Source organism: Podarcis muralis, chromosome 15 (assembly GCF_964188315.1).
Source record: "Podarcis muralis chromosome 15, rPodMur119.hap1.1, whole genome shotgun sequence".
Classification (NCBI taxonomy): domain Eukaryota; kingdom Metazoa; phylum Chordata; class Lepidosauria; order Squamata; family Lacertidae; genus Podarcis; species Podarcis muralis.
The window spans coordinates 41,331,302-41,350,808 of NC_135669.1; the positions used below are offsets into that span (position 1 = coordinate 41,331,302).

The 19,507-nt window shown below is 45.0% G+C and overlaps 1 protein-coding gene across 4 annotated transcripts in view; it reads left to right on the forward strand.

Annotated features, from left to right (window-relative positions):
• Positions 1-19,507, forward strand: part of TRIM37 (tripartite motif containing 37) — a 37,910-nt gene that overhangs the window by 16,760 nt on the left and 1,643 nt on the right. For 2 of the 4 annotated variants that reach the window (XM_028707738.2, XM_028707739.2), the window contains exons 13-24: positions 493-569; positions 2,462-2,641; positions 3,304-3,418; positions 4,601-4,813; positions 6,169-6,305; positions 7,657-7,751; positions 9,481-9,681; positions 11,400-11,705; positions 13,221-13,349; positions 13,912-14,098; positions 15,064-15,185; positions 18,751-18,912. In XM_028707738.2, coding sequence (XP_028563571.2) covers positions 493-569; positions 2,462-2,641; positions 3,304-3,418; positions 4,601-4,813; positions 6,169-6,305; positions 7,657-7,751; positions 9,481-9,681; positions 11,400-11,705; positions 13,221-13,349; positions 13,912-14,098; positions 15,064-15,185; positions 18,751-18,912 — 1,924 coding nt within the window. Of the gene's footprint in view, positions 1-492; positions 570-2,461; positions 2,642-3,303; positions 3,419-4,600; positions 4,814-6,168; positions 6,306-7,656; positions 7,752-9,480; positions 9,682-11,399; positions 11,706-13,220; positions 13,350-13,911; positions 14,099-15,063; positions 15,186-18,706; positions 18,917-19,507 lie in introns of all 4 variants that reach the window. The other 2 variants (XR_013390864.1, XR_003703842.2) reach the window with 2 other exon arrangements.

Below are 19,507 nucleotides of genomic sequence, written 5' to 3' on the forward strand. Positions count from 1 at the left end.
TCTTGTTCTGACTGGTTTCTGTGAAAAATTCTTCCATGCACACACACAGAAAATTATTAACAAATGTGAGAAGAGGTTACCATAAGAAGGAGAAACTATTATAAACTATTACCCTAAGAAGGAGAAACACCCAAGTTCTGTTTATTTGAACATGCACCCATTGGAGGGGCTAGTGGCTCAGGCACTATGGTGCTAGTGCTTGGCTTTTGAGGCCAAAGTGCCATAAGACATTTGGGGCTTCAGTGCACAAGTGGTTTCCGTGATGTAAAGCCCCCTCAAACAGATCACCAATTTGTTGATAGTATTTAAGCATTGGTGGTGGCAGAGGGGGGAGCATTCTATCTCAGTTTAGAGAACTGTGCATCAGGTAAAAGCCCACTTCAGCTGTATTTTCAATAATTGCAGGAAGCTGAATTGTGAACTTTGAAATCTCATTTGGCAGGTAGTAGGCATGTTGTAAGAAACTAACTTTGACTTTAACGTTTTTTAAAGGATGGAAACGGAGTGGTGCGAGGCTATTATTTATCTGTGTTTCTCGAGCTGTCGGCTGGATTGCCAGAAACATCCAAGTAAGAACAATCACTGTTTCCCCCTGTGTCTGGAATAGGGTTGCACTCTGTGTCTGTGGTAATGTTGGAGGGAGGAAGCAGGGAGTCTAGTTAAATTATGTGTCTGACCAAACATGAAATGTATGCTCAAACCATGTGATTCTGTAGTAAAGAACCTAGGCAGTATTACAGTGGTACCCCGCAAGACGAATGCCTCGCAAGACGGAAAACCCGCTAGACGAAAGGGTTTTCCGTTTTGGAGGTGCGTCTTGCGAGGCACCACTGTACTTAGTCCAATCTTTTATGGGTCTTCACCAAAAACTGTGCTCGATCCAAAAAGTCCTTTTTTGTGTAGAAAGGGCTTTGGTCCAGAAGAGTTTTCTATGAATGGAAATGGTGTGGCAGTTTTTCCAGTCCCCCCTGAGCCCCCCTCCCACAACACTTCCTATCCTGTTCTGAATGGTCCCCAATCTTCTGGAGCGAGTCTTTGCGTATGCTAAGGCAAAGCAGAATTGTTGAAAATTGCCTGTCTTTCAGGTGAGCTAGAGGTTACCTGCCAAAAAAATACCATAGATGCTAGGTCCCTAAGAATTTAGTCCCTAAGCAGCTTTTTAAGCACAGCTGATTCAAAGGCTTCAAAACATCCACAGCCAGATTGTGTCCTTGACAAGGAACCAAGCCTGCCACTCCTGCCAGTCTGAATCTGAGCTAAGAGACCTGTGGCCCTCCCAACATGTTGCTGAACTACAGTTCCCATCATATCTAACAATTGGCTATGCAGGCTATGCCTCATGGGAATTGGAGTCCAATAGCATCTGGAGGGCCAAAGTTTTCCCGGCCCTGATGTGAATAAAAACCCTGGTCCCCAATCCTAGTTTTTCAGGGGTGGGTTTTCATTTAGATTGCTTGAGTTTTGGGAGGTAAGCTACAGCTAATAAATGTGCTTTTTTGAAAAGGTCTGTGAAATAAGATGGGAAGGTTGGTTATGGGTTTATTTGTCTCTTCATATTTTAAATCATTTTGATAGTACAGTCGTACCTTGGTTTTGAACAGCTTAGTTCATGAACAACTAGGAACTTGAAAGCTGCAAACCCGGAAGTAGGTGTTCCAGTTTGCAAACTTTGTCTCAGAAGCTGAACATTTTTGGTTGAAGACAGTTGTAGCCATGGTTGCACCGGTTGTTCTTACCCTCTTGTGTCAGGTGTGCCCTCCATATAAGATGTTGGACTCTCAACAACCCAGCAGCTTCTGGTTGGCGAAGGCTACAGTGGGCCACCACAGCTGTCTGGCATTGGTTGTTACCGCAGTGTATACCCTTATCCATGCACCCATCACATCAGCATTTTTTAAATATCCCAGGGAGATATCTATGGCCTCACTGTTGCTAGTCTTTGAAAAAAGGCTGAAGACACACTTATTCAAGTCTATGTTTGGCTGAATAGTAGTGCTGCTGTTGTGGTTTTTTATTTAGTTGTATTTTCATGTGACTTATGCCCTGCCTCACAGGGCAGCCATGCATTGAAATGCAGGTTTGTTTTTTGTTTAAACAAAACTAAAAGCTGGTAGAAAGATGACATGCTTGCTAATTGATGGAAATTTATTAATTAGTGAAATGTAACTTAGGATATAATTGAACCAACAATTACTGTAACAAAGCTCAACAATTATAACTGAAGTAACTAAATGTTCTTCCCCTTTTTGCCACTGTTTCATTCCCCTTCCACTTCCTCCTGTGTGAATATACAGAATGTAAGCCCCTGGGGGCCGGGCCCTGTCCTCTCATTCTTTGCAAAATGCCATATACATGGGTGGCACTATAAAATTAATAGATGTTAATATATGGTTCCACATAAGGTCAGGTCTAGCACTGGGTGATTTATCTTCTGTTTACCTGTGGCATTTTTGTTTTCTAGGTATGAATACCGTGTGGAAATGGTCCACCAGTCCACTAATGATCCTGCTAAAAATATCATTCGAGAGTTTGCGTCTGATTTTGAAGTTGGCGAGTGCTGGGGTTACAACAGGTTCTTTCGACTGGACTTGCTTGCTAATGAAGGCTACTTAAACAGGCAGAATGACACTGTCATCTTAAGGTACGGGAGAGGCCTACTGCACAAGTGCTGTAAGGGTGCAAGATGACCACAGATAGCTTTTTGAGGGTGAACAGTAGGAAAAGGAACCTCTTGGCACTACATCCTATATGGTGGGGGAACAGCCCTTGCCTCACTCTATTACTGTATGTAGTGTCGTAATGGTGAGAGGAGTTCAATTTAACTTGTTTAGTAGGCCTGTCTCTTAAAAAAGTTCTCAAGAATTTTAATTGAGCAATCATTGCCCAATAAATGTGAATATTGGCTGGACCTCCAAGTTGGTGCCTTTTGATGTATGAGGACTTTGCAGATTAATAGATGCAAGCTACCTGTCACTGTTACAGGGAAGGGTATTCTCTAATATAATTTTGATCTCTGTTACAGTAGCACTTTAGAAGCAAAATAAGCATCAGTAAACAAAGTGTAAGCTTTAAGCTTTAGCTGATTTAATTCACTGATTTAAATTAGCAGCCTAAATTTTTAGCAGCAAATGGGATGAAGTTGGATGGCTCTGTCCCTTCTTTCAGATTCTTCTTTAACAAAGGTGACACATGGTTGCTGTCACAGCTTTGTAGAGAACCCAACTGCTAATAGAACATGCATTATTCTTGTATGGGACTTTTGTAAGCATTGTGAAGTCTTCCCCTCCTTCTGCTCCCCACAAGGTTCCAGGTGCGGTCACCCACCTTCTTCCAGAAATGTCGGGATCAGCACTGGTACATTTCTCAGCTGGAAGCTGCTCAGACAAGCTATGTCCAACAGATAAATAACCTTAAAGAGGTGAGCAGCATTGTGTCACATGAATGCTAAATTGAGGGACAATGCTATTAACTATAGTGGGTGGCTGATATTTTGGGGGGCAAGTGTATTGGGCTAATTTGAACAATGAAATCATGAATGTTAGTGTGTTGTGCTTGTTTCCCAGACTGCTGAGGGTTTAGGAACCTTTCTTATTTTCTATATTTTGAAATTGGAAGCATGCTTCAATTTACACTTGGGTCCATAGGAAGTTTTCTTATGTTGAGTCATAACATTGGTCCAACTAGCTCAGTACTGTCCACATTGAGAGGCAGCAGTAGTTTTAGATGGGGCATTCCCTCTACTACCTAGAGATGTCACTGGGGATTGAACCTAGAACCCTTTTTCATGCAAAGCATGTGCTCTGCCCCAGGCTTCCTCAACCTCGGCCCTCCAGATGTTTTGAGACTACAATTCCCACCATCCCTGACCACTGCTAGCTAGGGATCATGGGAGTTGTAGGCCAAAAACATCTGGAGGGCAGAGGTTGAGGAAGCCTGCTCAGCATCTTTGTGCTGCAGCATCTTTCCAGATGTGCAAGAGCTGTTTGCCTTTAGAAGGACCTACCTCTGAATTTCTGCATGAGTCACAGATCTGGGTGTGCTTTCTCAGGCAGGCAAAGCTGCTGCATCTGGAGTGATTGAGCCAATCACATCCAATGTAGAGATGTGTCAGAGCTATCTGTCTCCAGGAGAGGCTAATTGGAAAGAGAAAAGTGAATCAGGAGTAGATGTGGTGGGTAATCTCTTTGGGTATGTAACTTGGGCACTAGGGAATATCTAATTATTTTCTCATGGCATCACAGCTCTTGCTGTCAGTCACCATGCGGTTTGCGAACAACTGGTTTAGTATTACAGTCGTACCTTGGATCTCAAACGTCTCGGCTACTGAACAAATTGGCTCCCGAACAATCAAAACCTGGAAGCGAATGTTCTGGTTTTCGAACAATTTTTGGAAGCCAAACGTCCACAGCTTGTGATTGGCTGCAGGAATTAGAAGCCGCACTTTGGTTTCTGAACATTTTGGAAGTCGAATGTACTTCTGGAACAGATTCCGTTCGACTTCCAAGGTACGACTGTATAAAGAATGTTGGCTACGTTAAACCTATGCCTTCTGTTTTCCATATGTGTATGCTTTATTTCCTTTTTCTTTTTTAAATGACAGAGGCTTGCAATCGAGCTTTCTCGTACCCAGAAATCCCATGGCATGTCTCCCCCTGATACTCACCTCAGCCCACAAAGTGATGATGGTCCAGAAGCAAGACCTAAGAAGTCAGGATCAAACTCTGAAGTGCATCTTGAGGCTGTGGCCAGCACAGCATCTGCTAGAGAAGCAAAGGATGACGAGGAAGAAAAAATACAGTATGAAGACTTCAATGTAAGAATCCTCCTCTCCTGCCCTGGTGAATTTGTTGTAATGACCAAACCTGAGATCATGTCAATGGCCCTTTAGTCCAGCATCCTGGTTTCACAGTGGCCTACTAGATGCCTCTTCTGAGAAGCCCAGAAGAAGCTGAGCACAACAACCACACTCCTCACTTGTGAATCCCAGCAGCTGGTATTCAGAGGCACACTGCCTCCGATGGTGAAGGGGAGAACACGGCCCATGTGGTTATTGGCCACTGATAGCCTTCTTCTCCATGAATTTGTCTGAGTCTCTTTCAAAGCCATCCAAGTTGTTGACCATCACTATTTATTGTGGGAGCAAATCCCAATGCCTATAGACCAGCCTGTGCTAATGGAGAGGGGTTGTGGTTGGTAAGCAGAAAAGGGTAGATGACAGGTACACATCTGAAAATAGTAGCCAACCTGTTTTGCTAACTGTTGCTGAGTTGTTTGAATCTCAAAATAGATTACCGTACATCCTGGGTGGTACTGAGGGACATCTGCTAAAGGAGCCTTTTATCAGTGCTGAAACACACACCCTTTCAATGTCTGTGCCCAGAGCATGCAAATCTGTGTTTAGTGTGGCTGAATTCTACTATCTTGCATAATGTATAATGTATTCTGTTTCTGGTAGTCCTGGAAACCTTATTCATTGACCACCACCTTGGCTTTGGAGATTTCAGACATGCAGTATCTGCTTTTAATGAATAAGACCTAGAAAAATTGTTTCTTAATCAAAGTAGAGATTCTCAGGGAGCTCAGTTCTGTACCTAAAACCATGCCTTCCTTCCAAGAATGAGGATGTTCTTAGGTACTCTGCCCCTTTTACTTGCTACAGTTAGCAAGCCAATAGACATTACTCTTGTTCATTCCATGCTGTGAGAGGAAAGTCCTGTTCTGCCATGCTCCAGGCATCAGCAGATCTCTGATTCTGGAATAGGGCCAGCTACCCTCTGGAATTCTGGCGGTATGGGCAGAGTCCTGTGTGTTCCTGGCTTACATAAGCATATAAGAAGTGTCTGCTGGGTCAGACCAATGGGCCATCTAGTCTAGAATCCTGTTCCCACAGGGTTCAGCCAGATGCCTGTGAGAAACCTGCTTCCAGAGTTCCTTCTTTCCAGTTAACCAGCTAAACATTAGTGTCACTGCTTTCTCTGCACCAGGATAACCAACATGGTCCTCTCCTAGTGGTGTGGACTCCATAATCCCCTGACTGTTGGCCACGCTGGCCGGGGCTGATGGAAGTTCTTGGGCTACCAACTGGAGAGCAGCATGTTGGCTGCCCCTGCTCTGCACTGCACACAGAAGCATTATTTCAGAGCCATTTTTGCATGCTCTTGACTGCAGCATGAACTCTCAGATGGGGACCTTGATGTTGATCTTGTTGGGGAGGACGAGGCAAACCACCTTGACGGCAGCAGCTCTTCAGCTAGTTCCACAGCGACCAGCAACACAGAAGAAAATGATATTGATGAAGAGACCATGTAAGAGACCCTGTTCTTGTTCTGCCATCTTTGTTGTCTGTTGAAATGGAAGCGGGGTTGGGAGGGGAAATCCTACCCTACATTATTGTTGCTCCCAAGGCAGCTAACAAAGCATAAGGACAAATGAAACACTGTGATAAAAATTTTATCTATTGTATTTATTTAACAAAATTCAGACAGTGCATGGCTGCAATAAAACCTGTAAGCAGTTTACAAAAATACCCCATCATAATTATCAGTAAAAGGACAGGTATTGAAAAGCATTCAGAGGATAATGAAAATCAACAAGCTAAAAAGAGATTAAAATTCATGTCCAGTTCTACATGTCTAGAAAGGCTTGCCTAAAGAAAAATGTCTGGAGAGGCAGCACAGAGGTGCAGAATAAGTATTGTGTGGCGCCTGTAACACTGAAGCAGTCTGCACTTACAAATATTTGGCTTCTTTCTAAGACTACATGCCTGTACATTTCAAATGTGATTTTCCCCCCAGTGGTCTATGCTTTTAATAGAATGAGGGATCAAGGGCTGAGAATAGTGATGAATGAGCATTTTTAGCACTGGGGTATTGTTTATGAGTTTTGTTGGGGTTGTTGCTATTAATTTTTTAATATCTTTTATTTTGGATCCAATGATTTATGTGGAAATTGTTCAGTCTGGTTGTGTACTTTTTGATGTTTTGTTTCTTGCTTATTACTCTTTTTGTTAAGCTTGTATTTTTTATATGTTGCAATCCGCCTTGAGCATGGTTTTAACTTTGGAAAGGTAGCATACAAATAGAATGATTGATTGATTGATTGAGATAGCAGAATGAACTGTACCACTTCAGAGTAAAAGTGGGAGATGAAGTGGATATTTAACACACTTGTGGCCATGCAGTTGAACTTGCCCTCCATCTCCTCTCCCTATGTGCCCCCTAAAATCTGTTCTGGGGGTTCCTCAAGCTATCTAGAACAGATTTGGGGAGGGTGCAGGGGGAGAGGATGGGGGAATTCGGTTGTGGAAATGGAAATGTTAAAGGGTAGAAAAAACAAGTCTTCCTGCAAGGAGAAAACTAGCAAAGCTAGAACCTTTTGAATACCTACCTTGTAGGAAGTATTGAAGTAGCTGAAGGGGTAGAATCCATTCCAGCACCCTGGGACTCTGCTGCTTCATTCTGCTGCATATATAGACTGAGCCTTAGATGCTAGTACTTGAGTGATGTAAGTGCATGTGTGAAAGAGTGGTTTTATCCCATAACAATGAATTTGCTAATCTGTGCAGTTTAAAATCTATGAAATTCTTTTAAGCAGAAGTGATTTTTCAGAACAAAGGCTTCAAAGGAGCTCTTTGTTTTTGTTCAATTTGTTTCTTAGGTCTGGGGAAAATGATGTGGAATACAATCACAACATGGAGCTGGAGGAAGGAGATATTGTGGAGGAGGCAGCTTCTGCCGCAGCAGGTGCCTCGGGTATGAATGGGACCCTTTTTTCATTAAACTGCATCTTAGTATACGGAGCCTGCTTTCCATCCTTCTCCTTGTTCTCTCACTGCCACGTCAGAGGCAACGCAGAGCTGTGTATTCTGCAGGATTTTCTATTTTTGGAACTGCTGCATCATGTACCGTATGTGGAGATTATTGCAATGTAGGGCAGTCTTCCCATTGGCTCACAGTCATGGGAGGTTTGCAGCTGAATTTCCTTAAGGGCTTTTAAAAAACGCATCAATGGAGTGCTGACGCTTCCCAGTCTTCTTTTTTAAAAAGAAAAGAGAAAAAGTACTCTTAAGGAGAGCCAGTGGTTGATTTCCTCTTTTGCCTTTTACTCATTTTCCTTTTCCCTTGGGAGTGTTGACACTTTATCTTAAACAGTGTGATCTCACTGCATAAGCTTCCTTACTGGGGTGAGGAAGGGATGAAATGTGTGACCCTCTTAAGTATCAAGTGGAGAGGAGTCCAAGGGAATAGTGCCTATACATTTGGCTAAGTCAGACACAGATTCTTCATCTGCAGCTGGGATTTTGAAAGCTCTTGGAAGGTTTCTTTTTAAGATACCAGTTCTAGCAAAGATCTGTCAATTATCCTGTTGGGAGGGAAGCGTTGATGGTGTTGTATTGCAGTTCTCCTTATAACTGTCTAAATCCTATTGTGGCTCAGATAGCAATCACTGGCATACGACAGTTAAATTATACCTCTGTTAGAATTCCTTCTGAGCCAGGAAATTAATTCATATTTAGCTGATTAATACCACCCCCTTTACAGGAACAGAGGTGGAGGCATAATGTCTGCAGAACTAAGTGATTGATTGTGTTCCCTAGCCTTCTCTTTTTAAAAGTGTTTGCTGTCTGTAAAATCCTCCCTCACTGGTGTCTGTCTGTAACCCACTCAATTCTGAGGAATCTCCAATTTTGCTAATTGTGTGTTCTTAATCACCTGCTTTGCCAGAGCCCCTTAGTGGCTTTTTATATGGGTGTTTATTTTCCCCATTCAACTAACTTACAGCTGGCAACTAGATACACTGTTTCCCTGCACAGACTTTTGCACCAAGAGTAGTCTGGCTATAATCCTGTCAGACACACATACTGAATCCGCTATTTGGGAGAGTGGAGGTTGGCAACTGCAGCGGACGGGGCACTGCCCCACCAACCTCAACCTGCCCTCAGCCAGCCTCCGACTGCCTGCCTTCTTACTTACAACCAATCCAGGGAGCGGTGCTGCCTGTCGGCTTCCTCCTCCTTAGTGTTGCCCTTGTACAACTCAGCAGGGAGAAAGGTGGGAACAAAAGTAGAACTATCAGAGCCAGTGTGGTGTAGTGGTTAAGAGCAGTAGACTCGTAATCTGGTGAACCGGGTTCGTGTCTCCGCTCCTCCACATGCAGCTGCTGGGTAACCTTGGGCTAGTCACACTTCTCTCTGAAGTCTCTCAGCCTCACTCACCTCACAGAGTGTTTGTTGTGGTGGGGAAGATGAGAAAGGAGAATGTTAGCCGCTTTGAGACTCCTTCGGGTAGTGATAAAGCGGGATATCAAATCCAAACTCCTCCTCTTCTACTACTCTTCTCCTGTTGGTCTCTCTGCCTTCCATCTCACCAGTCCCAATGGGTGGCAGCCACCCCTGACTTTAGAAGGCCTCCACTGCTGAATGTGAAGTGTTTTGGACATTAAGCGTTATAGAAACACTAAGCATTCTTCTCCTCCTTCCAGGTGGGAGCCATGGCTATCCCACTGCAAGCAGCCGCATGTCCAGGAGGGGAGGAAGCGCACTAGGCTCTTCAGCCAGTAGCAGCTTACTTGACATAGACCCTTTGATTTTAATTCACCTGTTGGACCTGAAGGACAGAAATGGGATGGAAAACTTGTGGGGCCTACAGCCGCGCCCTCCTGCTTCACTGCTGCAGAACAGAGGTGAGTGGATGGAACCTCCCCCCCCCCCCCATCAACAGCATTAACAGGATGGAGCTTTCTGAATGGTTTCCTTCAGTCATCCAGTTGTGTGTTTAAGTCGAAACCTTTGTGTGTTTTGAAATTGGCTGCTAAAGCTGTGCAGTGCTAGGTTTGTGTCTGTCACATAGGGTCTTTTTCTGGGAAGGATTTATAGTCTGCACTAGTTTCCCCTAAACTCAGTTCTGCCCACCCTCATCTCCTAAGATGTTTTAGACCATAACTTCCATCAGCTTCAGCCATCTTGGCCAATGGTCAGGGATGATGGGAGTTGGAGTTTAGAATATTTGGAGGGCACCAGGTTGGAGAAAGCTGAACCCGAACCTGAACCCTGAAGACAACCAAGGGGGTGTGCATGAGGTTGGATGTAGGCATTTGGCTTAAACCAGATATCTTAGGGTTTTTATCCAGTGTTGTCCACATAACTTTACTGTTGTTGTCCAGCCTAAGAATTCTCTAATAATACATTCCAGTTCTGTTTTCCTTTAGTAGCATACTTGCTGCTGCAGATGCTTCTCCTTGGTGTTGTTTAAGATGCCTGCAGTCCTCAGCCCATGGCCCATCTGAGCTCTTAGAGAGGCAGGCATGATCTCAGGGCAAACCAGCCATGTTTGCCATATTTTCATCTGTCTTTCAAACACTGGAGATGTATCTTGGCCTTAACTGGGCACGTGCCAGAGGAAAGGTGACCTAACCATACACATCCTTTTGTTGCTACAAACCAGTGAAGGTCAAACTTTAATGTTTTTATTTTGTTTGGAGTTAATTGGCCTGGAGCCACTGATACCTGGTTTCAGGTCACTTTGAAGCAACCATTTTGTTGACTTTAGAGAGCAGAGGATAAAATGATGATCCATCTGGTACACACACACACACACACACACACACACACACACACACACACACTTTTTCTTCTTTCCATAGCAACGCCTCTTGTACTGTCAGCTCTAAAGATAGGAAGAGAGAGAGAGAGAGAGAGAGAGAGAGAGAGAGAGAGAGAGGCTGGAACAGAACTTGGCTGCTGCAGTCTGGCAAAATTAAGCAGGCTTCATGTTATCAGTAGAAAGAGAGGTGGCTAAGTGGCTTGTGAAGTTATCCAGATTCGTAGGCAGGGGGACAATGACAAGGTGGCCACTGACAAGGGAGCTCTAAATTTCAGCTAGGAGTGAGATGATGGGGAGCGAACTTTACTGCCGTTTCCATTGCCATGTTTCGTGGTACATGTGTTGTAATTCTTTGAGTGGGCAGAGGAAGAGATCTGATTATATGGTGTCTTGTTGGAATGCAGCTGGGATAACTACAGCAAATTTAAGGACTTAAATGAGCATTCTGATGTATATCCAGATGCACATTCTGAGCAGAACCCAGAGCTTCAGAGCAAAGGCAGTGCAGCTTCAGTTTGCCTTCACTGATGTGCCTGCATGGCCACATCTGATTGGTTTCCAACTGCGTTCACTTCTGCTGTGCAGACCGCATGGTTTGTGCTGGTTCTGTAGTTGCCATTATGTATGGTGTACACAGAACAGGCAACAGAATGAAATCATGGGCTCTGTGATTGTGAAACTAGCTGGGGAGCAGAAAAGGCGTCTTCCGCAGTGCAAGGCCCAGGTATTTGCTCTCTGTCTATAGACATTGTCTTGCTGGGCTTCTAACTTTTTCCTTCCATTTCCTCTTGTGTCAAGCATCCTATTCTCTCAAAGAGAGGGATCAGCGGAGGCACCAGGCCATGTGGCGTGTTCCGCCAGACTTGAAGATGCTGAAGAGGTTGAAAAGCCAGATGGCCGAAGTCCGCAGTAAAATGTCAGATGTGAAGAACCAGCTGTCGGAGGTCCGGAGCAGCAATGCTTCTGATGGGCCAACCGCTTACTCGTTTCCTGGTGACCAAGGAACCTTGGCTACTTGTGGGACGGAGAGCTACAACAAGCTGCAAGAACTTGGGAGGGAGCTGCTGACAAAATCATCCCTCTCTAGCTGCTACATACGGAATTGTAAGTGGGGAAGGGGGCTTAAGTGTCCCTTTTTTGCAGAATGGGGTCTGTCTGCCTGAGAACAGAAGTATGCAGCCTTTCTATAGCTTAGCCGTGAGTGTGCCTGCTCTGAAGGTGGCAAAAGAAGCTGATAGCCCACACTCATGGTTCCATTGGAATGGTTTTAAATAAACCTTTCCAGCCAGACATTTTGATTTGTGGATTTACATGTCCAGCAGCTTGGAAGCCTATATAGTTTTCTGATTCAATTTCAAACCGACTGCGCCTGTACTGTGAATGTTAAACAGCTCTTGCCAAAGCAGCCACCATGATGGTGGTTCTCTTGAGGGTTGTTTTTACTCAAGTTAGCAGCCTCCTGGGATTCTAAGAATTCCAGCCCTGGGGAGTGTTGAAACATGCAAGTGTTGAAACAATCCAAAAAAAGACTTTCAGATGAGGTTCCTCATGTGGTGCGTTTCTGGTGCTTCACACAGAGCAGAGCAGGCCTGCATAACTTGATCTACCAAGCCCGGCACATGCCTGAGCCTATTGTGGCGTTCTCCAGGCGCATTCCATGATGTTGCAGTCCTGTGTAGGTTGAAAGATCAGGAGGGTTATTAAGCTGCCGGGAAGCTGTGCTCTGCTTGATAGACTGCAGCAGGAAGGCCTGGTGTAGAAATAATTCATTAGAATTTAAATGAAGCAAAACCTTCAATAGATTGATTTGATTTATTACAGTCACAGACCAATAAAAGTTGATGCAAACAGGTTCATTTACATAATAAGAGAACAGACAGAGGAGCCGAAAGGGACTTCTTCCTTTGCTCTCTGCTTTCTCATTTGTATTGATAGAGATAATTTAACTAATGTATGAAGAATCATCGCTTACACAGCAAGATAACAGGATTTCAGCGGGTCTACTGGGTAGAGAGTTCTTAATAACAATTAAGTAGGAGCCTCTTCATGTACCTAAGGATCGTAGGCTGCTTCCTTACCCCGGGTCAGGCCCCTCATCTCAATAGCTGAATATTATCTACTCTAACAGTAGTTCTCCAGGGTCTCCAGCAGAGACAGGTCTTTCCTATCTGTGCTTCCAGAATATGCTCTTAGCTAGACACCAGAAACTGAGCCTTCTGCATTCAATGCACGTGCTCACACTGAGCTGTGCCCCCACTAGATGCTCTGTGATCTCCCATCCCCAGAACTGGAATTACGAAGCTTTTAATCAGTTTAGGTGACAGATGTGCTTTGAGGTGCTCTGGTTTAGATACTAAATAACTTCCGTTGTAGCAGCAGTTTTCAATGATGGAGGGTAATTAAACTTGCAGAGTGAGAAAGGCATGTGGGGAGGTTTACCCTAAGAAAGGGAATGTCCCATCTCCCGGGGGGGGGGGGGGCAAGTGGGATGTCACCCTCATTTTCAGAGTCATTACTGAAAGGTGTGATAATGGTAACATTAGTTGGCATATCTTTGTTATTTTTTGTTTTTTAATGCTGGTTATTTTAAATGTAGGTTTCCTTTTCTAAATCTTGCAGCCACAAATAAGAAAATTCATTCAAGCAAAGCAAGTCGAAGTGGAGCAGGGAGTCTGTCTCTGCGAAGAGCAATGGATTGTGGTGATGGAAATCTTCACTTGAAGGGAGATTGTCAGATTTCCTCTGAAGGTATAAACAGGTTGTGTGTGTGTGTGTGTGTGTGTGTGAGAGAGAGAGAGAGAGAGAGAGAGAGAGAGAGAGAGGAAAGAAAGAAAGAAAGAAAGAAAGAAAGAAAGAAAGAAAGAAAGTAGGTAGGTAGGTTGGTTTTCCTGGTAACTACTGCATATTGAGATTCCAAATTGCTGTTAATAGACCTTACAATAGAGCAGGGGTAGCCAACATGGTGTCCTCCAGACTCCATCATCCCTGACCATTGGCCATGCTGGCTGGGGCTGATGGGTGTTGAAGTCCAGTGACGTATGGAGGAGACCCCAATGTCTACCCATGCAATAGAAAGTTGTTCATAAACCAAACCACCCAAAGTATCCAGGCTTGACAATATACAGTACTTTCCAAAGTATGGATTGTGTGCTGCAACATTAATAAATTTAATAATAATAATAAATTTTATTTATATCCCGCCCTCCCCAGCCGAAGCCGGGCTCAGGGCGGCTAACAACACTAACAACATTGGGATCCCATTGTTATAGCCTGGGTGGCCGTGTGACACACTTGCCTTGCCTTTCCATAGGTTGCCTGGGAAACCCAAAGCCCAGCAGTAGGCATGGCTCCCCCAGGTCCTTGACCAACGGCTGTGCCTCAGAGCCATTGTCTAAGCCCGAAGACAGGCAATGTGAAGTCTCAGATTCTGATGTTGGTGCATGTGGCTTAAATGGCATAATGCCTGTGGAAAAGGCCAGGAAAATAACTGCTGTGGGGTAAGTTTGTGTTGCTCAGTTAGCCTGTTTGTGTCTTCAAAGAGAGGAACATCATTTTAGTCTCACCTTGTGGCTTTTGTAGCATATTTCTCAACTTGGGGTCGCTCTCTTTTCCATCCTCTGCTTTTCACTCTTGGGAGATGCTCAGTAGTTAATGCTACATATATAATAAATTTACCTGCACCCAGAAAACCACCATATAGTAAAAGTAGCCCATGTTTTCTCTGGCATGTGCCGGCTTTACCTTGTATTTGTTGCAAATGATGGGTTAAGTAGTGTGCTTGACAGGGGAGTATTTGCAGAGGGGCAATATGGTGGGTGATCCTTTGTAAAAGACTGATAGCCATGTAAGGCCCCAAATTGCTGTCTGTAGGTATCCTCAGGTGCTCCTTTGGTGCCTGGCAAGGTCCCCTGCTCCTCCCTCTTTTTTTTTTTGGAATAGTGTTTATTCAGATTGCATGGGTGGCTGCTTTTTTATCTTTTTTTGGGGGGGGGGTTATTTAGGTGGGTTACCTGTTTGGAAAGGGGGTTCTGAACATAGCCACTTTTTATTCTGTGAAATTGATATTTTGGGGTGCCCATGAAGGTTTTTTACAACTTCCAAATGTGCCTCCAGGCTGGAGTCCCAGTTGCTGGAATCACAAGCTGGGAAAGTGTTGTTGCAGTCAGGTCCTGTTTGCAGCCTTTCCACAGGCATCCACTTGGCCTCTGTGCGAACAGGATGCTGGATGGGCCATTTGCCTGACCTGGCAGAGTTCTTCTGTTCTCCTTACTTTCTTACGTAAAAGTTTGGGCATGGAGACTTGACCTTCTAGACTTGGTGGTTGTTGTCTGCATGATTTCAGTTTAACCCCTGCAACCAAGTGCCTTTTTAAATAACAAAAGCTCGAGCTTCTTGGCAGTACTAGCTTAGCACTGAATGTCCTTGGCTGCTTTGTAAAACCTGCCCTGCCTCTTCCTCTTAGACCCAATTCAAATAGATGCCGCGTGGAAACAACAGAGCCTGCTGACTTAGAAAACAACACGGAGGCTGGAGAGCTGCAGGTGGTGCTCTCTGAGGGAGCCTCAGCAGCAGGGGCGGAAGAAGGTAAACCCAAGGCTGTTTCGGTTTTGCAGGGAAACCGGCCCAATAACCAAAATAGCAGGAATGTCTCTTCACATGCATTAAGGACTCAGTGACCTTGCAGGTTCAAGTATTGTGAATTTAAAGAAGCAGCTGTGGTTGTCGGTACAAAGAGCCTTCTAATGAACTTCCTTCTCTTACTATTCCACACGTTTGGAATCTTGCAAATCACTAGCTGGAAAGCCAAGCTGTACTTGGTAGCTTGCTTGGGGTTGGGGTTAAGTTAGTAGTCTGAGCTGCAGAGGGACTTGGTCATTTACCTTCCATGCAGGGCTCTAATGTGTCGTTAGCCAGTGCAAAGAGAGCCTGTATTAGCATACCTTCTATATCCAGGAGGCTGCTGGTTCAATCTGCCCCTGTTCTTGGATCCTTGGAGGACCTTCTTCCTGTCTGAGTAAACTGTAGGAGTTGTAGTCAGGTGACATTGGAGGGCACCAGGTGGGTCTAACCATTTAGCAACAGGAGTATCCAGAGCAGTGCTTTGAAGGTCAGGTGTGCACCTCAACAGACTGCAGAACAAGGCTCTGCCGTAGCCATGCAGTCAGTGGGTTGCCTCTGGGAAACATTTTCCATCTCTCACCTCGGCTCTTCCATCTGTGAAACTGGAATAAGTGGCTTGCCTCACAGAAGGAGGTTGTGCTAATGAGCAAAGGGGCTGTTTATCTCTCTTGAGCAGTGGGCTGAGGTTGCTGTGAGGTCCTCTTGGCAATGATTGTGGCTTAGTTGGGGTTCTTATGCATCTTTAGAATGCGATCTAAAGCAAGCTTAGCAGCAGTGGGGAAGACTTTGCTTTTCCCTATGGAAACAAGAGGCCACCCTGGGGCAGGGAGTAGGTTGTTCATTTAGAAGGTCTCCCCACCCACCCCCTGCCACTCACACTTTTCTTGCAAAGCTCTGCCTTCTACCCCTGCAGGCATTTGAATTTCAATGTGTGACGGCACTAAGGTGCCAGCATCCACCACCGTTATCTGCGCAGGGCAGTCTTGCGTAGGTGTTGCAGGAGGCGTGTCTGACATCAGGCTGAAATTCCTTCTTAGTCACTCTGCTTTGCAGTTTGGCTGTCGTAGGAGGCAGCAGGAAGAAGGCAGACACACTAATTTATTGGTTTTTTTAAAACCTGCATTATGGAAAACCCCGTTCCTTCTTATTTCCTTTTGTTAAGGGAATCGGAAGCAGCAGAACCCTTTTGGTTTGGCTTTTTGTAGCCATGGAGACGGAGAATGTTGGCAGTTCTCTGTTAATACTCAAGGACAAAGTTAATTGGGAGCCTGATGTTGTAGTGTGATGCTCTGAGCTGGGGAAACCTCACTCTGACGTTTAGGTTCTCTTTGTATGTGAAACGGGGAGTGCCTTCCTAAATGGAGCTGCTTGGCAGAAGCCCTACAGCACCTTGGCCCTTCTATTGAAACTCCCCAGATGTGCTTTACAGCCTCTCTGTGATCTGGAAAAGTGTCCTGATTTGCAGGGTAGCACTTGGAGAAGCTGGGTGGTGTGAAAACCTGCTTAAGGAGGTTACGGCGCTGCCTTCAGCTGCTAAATATAGATAACGTTTTGACTTTGGAGCTTTTAGAAAAACAGTGATTCACTGATGTGCTGCTGGTGGCAAGAGGGCATGCTGGCTGGCTGGCTACCAACTGCAAAAAGCAGCTTAAATAGTGGAAGCAAAGACTATCATTAGGTGGATTTACTGAAGTAAGAGTAAAAAAGAGATTACGTTGGTCTGCAATGAAAACAACATGTGGCTAACAGTCCAGTCTTCAACATGTGAACTTCAGAACAAGTTATATTGATGTCAGCAGGTTTGACTTTTTAGTGCACTGAGGATTGTTTGTAGCAGACATGGAAGCTTAACATAGAGTAGAAAAGGAATATATATAACCTGTCAGCCAGTCCAGGCCATGAGGAATTCTTGTTAAAATTATAGCTTTCATTAAAAACACACAAAAAACTAGAGACAATACGTAGTTGCCCACACATGTTTGAAAGTCAGTAACAAAAATGACTCAGAATTGAAAACTAGGAAGGAAGCAAAATGGAGAGCACTGGACTTCCTCTAAGGTTCCTTCTGTTCAGATGGAACCAGGCTACTGTCTAGTGATGGGTGCTGCTCCCATTGACCAGTGGAGTCAGGACATGGAGACTTCAAAATTTCTACTGGGGAAATGATCTGGTAATATTTGGAAGTCCTGCTCCCAAGGAAATACACACCAGAGAGGTAGCACTCAGGTATTGAGGCTGAAAAATCCTTCAGAGCATTCAGGCATCAGATTCCCTAAGTCTCCAGGAGTAGAGCATCCTAATAGGTCCTAGAATTGCTACACTCCAACCAAACCTTACTAGAAACCCCTCATATATAATACAAAGCTGCATTAAGTATTATTATTGTATTATTTGTCTGAACTCTGTAAACCAGGGGTCGACAACCTGTGGCCCATGGGACACCAGCAGTCCACGGGGGTTGTTTAAACGGCCCACGAGTTGCCCCCAAACTGAGCCGCCTGCTCGGCAAGTCCCCACCCGCTGCGCTAAACCAGCGGAGCGGGGACTTGCTTCCATGGCACCGGAAATTGCGTCTGCACATGCGCAGATGCCGGAAATCATGCCCACGCAGACGCAGGAAATCGCATCTGTGCAGATGCAATCCGGCCCATGGAGCGATCTCTGCGGGAGTGAACTGGCCCAGGTGAGGTAAACCTTGCCGACCTGTGCTGTAAACCATCCTGGGGCCATAGGACAGGGATCAGAGCTTTAAAAACTAATTTTCAAAAAAGCGTTGAAATATAACTAGAAGTGAGACAGTAACATCTGTCATAAAGAGTCCTTTCTAAGGTTTTAACTAGGTTGCCCTTCCTAGGGTCATTGAACTTGTGGCTCAAAGGGCTGATGCATCCCCGTCTCCCAGTTTACCCCCATGGGAATGCAGATCTTGAGAGGAAACAGGTTTCCATTGCTAAAGAGAAGTACCCAAACAAAAACTTGGGCCTTATCCAAGGTGAATCTGAATATCCTGCTCTGCTTGAGGATGAGGAACTGCTCTGTGACTCTGCCCTGAGTCCCCTGAGGCAGTGGGTTTGCTGCAGCTTCGTCTTTTGACTTGACTGCCCAACTCTGCTCACTCAGTTCTCACAATTCTGGGTGGCCAGTTTTGGAATCTTGCTGAAAGAGAGTAGCCAAACTTGCAAGATTTCAGCCAGTGCCCATTAAAATGTGGAACTTATTTTGTTAATGGTATTGTCTCAAAGAGTGTAAACAAACTGTGGTGCTTCAGCTCTTCAATAATTTTCTGTGGTGCTGATTCTTCCTGTTCAGCAAGTCTCCCCCCACCACATCACTCCATAGGAGAGTGAGAGAATGATTTTATTCTCTTTCCAAGGCTCCATGTTGCTTTCTGGACCAACAAGGCTGGGAAGCTTGAGTGTTTTTTAGATCTAGATTGCACTTCTCAGGGAAGAGACTGAAGCTGTTGGTGCTTTTTTTGAGAGCAGTTTCTAGAGCCTCAGCAATCTCTTCTCCTCCTTGCTGTGTGCAGCTGGGCTTTGCCAAAAGCACATCCTTCACCTCCTGCCAGGCATGAGCAGTGACAGTGACATTGAATGCGACACAGAGAATGAAGAGCAGGAGGATGGGGAAGCTGCCAGTGCCGCTCCAGATGTCTTCAGCCAGGCTTTCCAGTCCCAGCCTTCAAGTGACGGTAGGTAAGGAGGCTGTCGGACAGGGATCAGGGCTGGGGGAAAACTCAGCATCTAGGTCAACTGTCTCCCACCTGGGACCTTCCAGATGTTTCCGACTGCAACTCCCATCAGCCCCAGCCAGTGCTGGTTGGGGCCGATGGAAGTTATAGTTCAAAACATCGGAAGGGCACAGGCCAAGGGTGGCTGGACTATACTCTGCATATACTTTTGCTTTTCCTAGTTCTGTGAACTTCTGATTTTGTACTGATGGTTCTTATCTAGTGCTACTCCAAATATTTCATCTGCCACTCTTTCTTTCTTTCTTTCTTTCTTTCTTTCTTTCTTTCTCTCTCTCTCTCTCTCTCTCTCTCTCTCTCTCTCTCTCTCTCTCTCATACACACACACACACACACACACACCCCAACCCCATAGTTACACTCTTGGATCCTGAAGATGCCAATATTTAAACTCTGACCTCCTCAGCATTCCTAGTTATGAAGCAGAGAGGACTCCCCCAAAGAGGCAACGACAGTTCTGTTGATTTGTGTGGGCCTTCTTATTGCAGTATGGTTGCCTTAGCAACTGCATAGGCTTCATGCATCACCACTCTCTCTC